The sequence below is a fragment of the Eufriesea mexicana genome, unplaced genomic scaffold (genome assembly GCF_001483705.2).
Source record: "Eufriesea mexicana isolate 0111107269 unplaced genomic scaffold, ASM148370v2 scaffold7569, whole genome shotgun sequence".
NCBI lineage: Eukaryota > Metazoa > Arthropoda > Insecta > Hymenoptera > Apidae > Eufriesea > Eufriesea mexicana.
Genome location: NW_016915373.1, coordinates 425396 through 432350, shown reverse-complemented (window position 1 = coordinate 432350; position 6955 = coordinate 425396). Strand labels below are relative to the sequence as shown.

Sequence of the window (6955 nt, the reverse complement as noted above, 5' to 3'; positions counted from 1 at the left end):
TTCCCTCGTTTGCGTATGCGGTGACTTTGACTCGTGGAAAACATGTTGGCTCACCCCTCGTTAGCGTAGATTCGCGATTCACTTCCTGCAGGATTGGAAACATAACGATGTAATTAATGCATTCACATGCAATTTATGTATTGCTTAAAAAGAAACCAAGAATTTGGTTCTTATGAGCGATGCCTTGGATAACTCATAACTAGAAAAAAACCGTTAAAAATGTTAAAATGATATAGTAGTAGAATAATAGTAATAAATAGTTGAATACTAATAGTGGTAAAATACTAGTAATAAATAGTAGAATAACGTAAGTATAGCAGTACTGACACAAAATAAAGTGACTTTTGGTTACCATTAGATAAGGTAACCTCTTTTATGTTGATGTTTAACGATTCATTAACTTAAAAATATTTTTTTTATTTGCGTTTTTGGAGGACACCTCTGAAGATAAGACTGTAACCGAAGATGAAGAGATCGAGGGAGGAAACGTCGTTATTTGTTTGTTTGCCGTTTCTGGTGCCGTCCTTCGAGCTTCATTCCATCTTGAAATATTAAGAAACAAATCACCGTAAATCTGACGGCAAAAGGAACCAGCGGATTAGCGTATTCAAAGCTCGAAATACCTTAGTTCACGCCCTCTGGCATCCTCGGTATGTTCTTTAAAAACAGTCAGAATTGTCTTCGTGACGATAATCCTGCGTCTCTATTTTCCATTCCTTAAATCACTCCGATAATATAAATAAGAAAAACATTTACAGAGGCTGCAACAGATGGTAAAAATAATTTTCGTTCGAAAGTTAACTCGTGTACATATCGATGTCCTGTTGAAACATCATGTGTCCTTTAATAAATCTTGAAAGAAAAAAGATTGTGCGTTTTGAAGGGACATAGAAAAATAAATGAAATAGTGAATAGTATCCGTATTACAACAGACAATACAATTTAAAATGGAAACACTTCTGATGAAAAAAATATGAGTGGTTTATGGAAAGTGGCAAATATATATTGTTGTTACTGCACTGCACAAATGTTATGTATTACCGACAGATTTACAATTTTTTATAGTATAAATACTCACGAAAATAAGACATATTGAAAGAATAAAAGTATCTGCAAAAAGACATCTAGGAACATAAAAAAAAGATATAAAAGTGTACATTAAAACAGAAGTAAAGAGAAAAAGAAAAAACTTTTGATTGAAGCTCGATTACCGCGTCGGTAAGAAAGTTTTTCCGTGTTTTATTTACAGGATCGGGCAACCACAGAAGCCTTTCCTCTTCATCGGTGAAAATGCTTTGCAAGCGCAGGCGGTCTTGTTTGCAGATCGTTTCGTTTTACTGCTCAGTATCCGCTCGAATCTAAACAATCGTTCCTTATTGACAAAATCGGCGGGCGTCTGCGGGTTTCGGATTGTTGCTTCTGCGACGTTTTACGAGTGTGGGAAAATTCACAGCGCGAGCAGAACACGTTCCGGTAAACCATTTTGCCTTGGGACCCCGGTCGAATCGCAAAAAATAAACGAACCGCCCCTCGTGACGGCAAATTTTCTTGGAAATAACGAGTAACGTCAACTATCGTTTCAATTGAATCCTAGAAGCAGATAGTGCGATCTAACGTTCGATAATCGAATACCTTTTAAACGATGATTAAACGATTCGTTCGTTATTAATTTTGCAGAGGTCGCGGATCGTGTTTAATAAATAAAGAAAAAACGAATAATTTTGAGTGTATGCGAAGTGGAATGCAGATTAGTTGTAATATTTGTAGGGTTCATTAAAACGATGTCATGAAATTTTATTGTTTAGGAATAAACGTATTGTAATTGTAAGGCATAAGGCTAACTTCTTGTGTTACTTCCTTGATTTCTTATTTTACTTGAATTTTAAGCCACTTGCGGTAATTTATTTTGTGTACTGTTAATTTCGTTAAATGATTTGAACCGTTCATTTGCGTATTATTTTGTGAACTCTTTTAGAATCGACGCCATTGCTGCTGGATTGTCCTTCGGTACCTGTGCAATGAAATATAAACCGATAAGTGAGTGACATGACTACACACCATTTGTATTGTATTCACTTAGTATTCTGTTAAATATTATTGTATCCATACAAAGTATTTCATAATTCGTGAAAGGAATTTAAACTATAAGCAGAAAGAACTAATAGCATGTTAAGGAACAATTAAGGCTCGTATTTACCATATGTCCAGCTCTGTTGACCCAATACATGGAGAAATTGCCATAAGACTTTACATAGCCTTCAATAATGTTCTCCACTACCAATGGTGTCCTGTTGGAGCGGTTCCAGGAAGTGGCGTCCTTCCACTTCATGTTTTCAACCCAGCGGAGAGTGCCTGCATCGTTGCATAAATATTATAGTTTACATAGTTGTTAGAAAATTATAGTGCCCCGAATGCGATGGATTAAGACGAGTGTTTTAAGTTAGCATTTTTTATGAATGAGAAATTTTCAAGTAAAATATTTTCTGTAATATTTCAGTGTTTTCTTATTCCTATTATTCTATTATTGAGTTAAGGAATTGAGAAATTTATTATTTCATGTTGAAAAAGATATACTTTGCTGTTAGTACATTCAGAAATATAATGGAGAAGAGTACCTGGAGTGTCAACGATGAGGTCCATATGGCCACTGATCACTGCTACCTTCAAATTAGTTCCATTTAACAAATCCTCCACTAGAAAGAAAATATTCAATATTAATCAGAACTATTTATCCTGTCCTCTAATTTATGCTTTAAGTACCTATATTAATAACAGGTTTCATGAAGTCACCGTTCAGCATGCTGAACACAAGACTAGATTGAGCGTTATGAGTGACTGGTAGTTTTAGAGCTTCCTTCACTGGACCATTCATTAGTTTGTCCAAAGAAACATCACTATACACGGCGTACTCTGAAATATTCGAATAAGTCTTAAAAATAATCGCCCTGATTAATTTATGCTATTGTTTACATCATTATAATATAGTTTTACCTTGAGCAAATGTTGGGTCCATTGAAAGTTTTCCGATTACAGAGTACTGATTGTGATCAAGTTTTTCTTTCGTAAGAATGTTGTAAAAATCGATATTATTAGTCACTTTCAGAATTACTGCTTCAGTATAGCTCCATAACCTGGTGGCTGTTCTCCAGTTCTTATTATCGACGGCTTCTTTTGTTAACTGAGCTGCTTTGTTAATTTTTTCGTAGCCATCATTATCCACCATACCCTATGAAGATATTTTTACTCAGTGAAACGTTAGATGTATACGAAATATGGACGAGGAGACGATCAGAAATATCGAATAATAATGTTATAATGTTATACCGTGGCGAGTAAGAAGGGCGCCCAAGTCATTACGGAATCAATCGGGGAGATCCAAGCATCACCGAGGGCAACACCTCTCAAATTACTTTTGATTTTTCCATTTTCTTGTGCCTATAATTTTGAAAAAAACTATGAGGCAATAGCAAAATGAATGTTAATACTGCGTTTCATTCTGTATCCGGATTCCATATCTATATATGACATTGATACGAATTCTGGACGTAAATTGACTAGCGGAGCAGATTTCTTATAAGACACTTCTATAATAGTTTATTCAAAATATGTGTAAAACCCTTTACAATATACGTAGAAATAAATTTTCTATAAAATTTATCTGCTTATATATAAATATAAATAATATAAATCTTAACAACAGTGAATGTGAGAATAAGATGAATTTAAATAATATACGTTATTTCACCTTAAACCATTCAAGGGCAAATTCCGCGCCCATTTTTCCTCCATAAGACTCAGTTGTAATATACGTGGGTACATCTACGAATTCCGGTAGCTCCTTCAGAAAACCTTTCATACATTCCAAGAGATCGTGTGCAATCTCCGCATTCGTTGACGCATATCCTGCTAGAGAAGTGGTATAACTGAAGCCCGTACCGACCGGATTGTCGATGAAGAGAACGTTGTAGTCTTTCACCTATGAATATTTTAATATTTATTTATAATACCCATATGTAAATTAAATATAGGATATAAAAATTCTGCGAGTAAGAAAGCCGTGAAACATCGTTTAAGAGGTAATCCGTATTGTTTTAGTTCTTCATTAACGATACGATCACAAAATCGAATATCTACCTTATCGATAATCTAACTTTAGTTCGTGAATTTCGAATTTGTGTTACCACATCGAGACTTATTTACAAATAACATGATAAGTTATGTGTAGACAAATCTGTACTCGATACAGAAAGAAGAAATTAATTATTTCATCAATAAATATTAATACATTTATCCATGTCGTGGACTTTTTTCGTACCCAAGTAGAGTTCCTGGGGTTTAAATAAGCGTCCAAAGGTCCAAGTTCTTCGAAGTTTCCATACGAAGTAGAGGACGCTCCGGGTCCACCTTGTAGCCAAATGATCAATGGTTTCTCATAGTAAGAAGACACATTTGCAGTAGTATAATAAAGCCACCAGAACATATTTGAATATGGCTGTACTTTCACGTATCCCCATTCTTGCTCGCCAGGACCGAAACCTTTTCTTGCTGTCAAATAATAGTAGTGTTTGATTAGTAATTTTCGTTGAATTTACATTGAACTTTTAATCATTTCATAATTCATTCACTCGAACTACAGTGGTGTTAATGAATCGAATGTGTTGTTAAAAGCGATCATAGTTGTAATAATTCAAAGTATAATATGATATTACAATGATAGAATTTCAACGATGCTAATTTCTTTTTCTTTTTTTTTCTTCCTCTTTCTCTTTATTTCTCTTCTTCCCAACAGTGTTTTCATTGCGATCGACGCCAGCTAGAGAGTTAACGGTGCGATAAGATGTCAAGACGAGTAGCCCGAACAACGTGGGTTTTAACTTGGATGCCTAGGTATATTTACCAAGTTTTAGGATACGACAGAATACACAGGAATATTCCTTTACAAAATGCAGTCTAGTCATTTTTATGTAGTTATTCACGGAATTTTTTGTTATGCATAAGCACATACGTGGAAGATAAATAATTTTTAATCATTTGAAAATATGCTTCAAATAGTATATTTTGGTCTGGAAAATCAAGTTTGAAAAGGATAATTAGGAAAATTGGATTATAAAATACAATATTCTATTTTTAGATGATGCAGTTTAGAATATAGTGACTTATATTTGCCAAATTATACTTACCAAAGGCTCCGAAAGAGAAGCACAGTGTCACGAGCAAAAGTATTGGAAATCTCGTCATTGTTGTCTGAGTTACAGTTAATTGAAGACTAGATACTCAGTGTGTCAGGCTGGACAGGATAGTCTTATCTACCATTAGCGGCTGATTGATTAGATATACGGAGTCCGATTAATTCCTTTGTTCGAGATTTCCTCATTTTTCGATGACCCAATCGGCTGCAATTGTAAAGGAATGATATACTAATGATTTCTTAATGATTCTTTTCACTCAAAGGATTTCACAAAACACCAGATAGCCATACTAAGCTCATCAGAAAGTTACAGGCGTATAAATACCTTACCTTACCTGTCGTTATTTCGTTTCCCGTTACTTGATCGTCGAATTATACACAAGTCTTTGACTGCTATTTGGGGCTTGAAGCTGGTTTTCAGAAATATTTAAAAACGTTAAAATGGAGACATGCACCGCTTTCATGAATGATATACAAGTGACAGTTATTCCGTGTGTATAACAGGATTACTGACTTTTCAAATTCTTTTTCTTTTAACATCTTTCAAATAATTTCATAACCTTTCCTGGAATGTTCCAATATATTAATACTATGAATAATTAATTCTATTATTGAGCAACAAGTCAATAAATAACATAATTGACATTGTCCTTATATCTAGACTAATTTGAATAATCCACTATTTATGGACGAGATGAAATGGCAAGTGATTAGTAAATCAATTATGATTGTATAAATAATTATTGTGAAATCATGTCTCCCCGTGGAAGGTCAAGTTTGCGACGAATTTCCAAGAAACCTGAAAAACCCGTTTGTTTCTAGATTGATATAATTTGTCACTAGGGGTTGAAAACTGTTATAACACTGATCCGGTCCTCGAAACAGTTTCAACCTATTGTTATTTCCTGCAACTATTTATAAAGAATAGAAATTAGTGAAAATATCGATTTTGATTACGTTTCGTTTACGTTTATATTGAGATACAAAATTACCTGTTATTAAATAACTGATAGATAGATAACGTTTATTAATTGATTATTAAATAACAATATAGGTGTAGAAATAAATTATAAAAGATTAAAAATTATTATAAAATATTATACATATAAAATTTTTCATTCTGTAAACTGTACTTACATAATAAAAATGAGAAAATGAATAAATTATTGATTATTTTCGTACGATCGACAGTCGATAGCCTTTGCTCCAAGAGTATCTTTGATACAGAAAGTTGTTAATAAGCTAACGAATGTAAAGCTCTTATGGCAGCGATTGTTTTAAAAAGAACCTTCATATAACGTTTATAATAAGTAATATTTAAATATCGAGTGTACAATTTCGATGTCAAGTAAATATTACAAACTTCTCATTTACAAGGGGTCGAAGCATGAATAAGAAGAGAAATAATACGGTAGTGGAAACTGAAAAGATTTCAGCAATTTGTGAAGCAAAGATAAGTGGTAAGTCAGTAAGCCGTGAAATTGAAGAATAAACAGAGAGTAATGAGCACATCTCGGTTGAACGAACCTTATTTCAAAGAATAAAAAAAACGAAACGTTAAAACGTGGGTAGTTAACACAAAACATTAAACATGCATGTGGTTATTATTTCCTATCACAAATCGTTGCCTCCGGTTATCCTTGATTTCTTTAAAAAAGAGAAATCGTGGTTAAGCGCTCGATTCGTAGAAAAAGGTCCACAGAATTGCAGTTTTTACACGACATTTCGCAAAATTTTACGAAAACGATGTTCTCCGGCATCCTTGAT

At 33.7% G+C, this 6955-nt stretch overlaps 1 protein-coding gene across 1 annotated transcript; it reads right to left on the bottom strand.

Annotated features, from left to right (window-relative positions):
• Positions 1–1920: 1920 nt before the first annotated feature.
• Positions 1921–5274, bottom strand: LOC108552644 (retinoid-inducible serine carboxypeptidase). Its single transcript, XM_017907292.1, has 9 exons — positions 5181–5274; positions 4316–4545; positions 3746–3976; positions 3325–3435; positions 2992–3226; positions 2761–2910; positions 2616–2693; positions 2198–2352; positions 1921–2011 (listed from the first exon to the last, which is right to left on the bottom strand). Exons 1-9 carry the CDS (start codon positions 5236–5238, stop codon positions 1955–1957), a joined length of 1305 nt encoding a protein of 434 aa, XP_017762781.1. The 5' UTR covers positions 5239–5274; the 3' UTR covers positions 1921–1954.
• Between the last annotated feature and the right edge of the window lie 1681 nt (positions 5275–6955).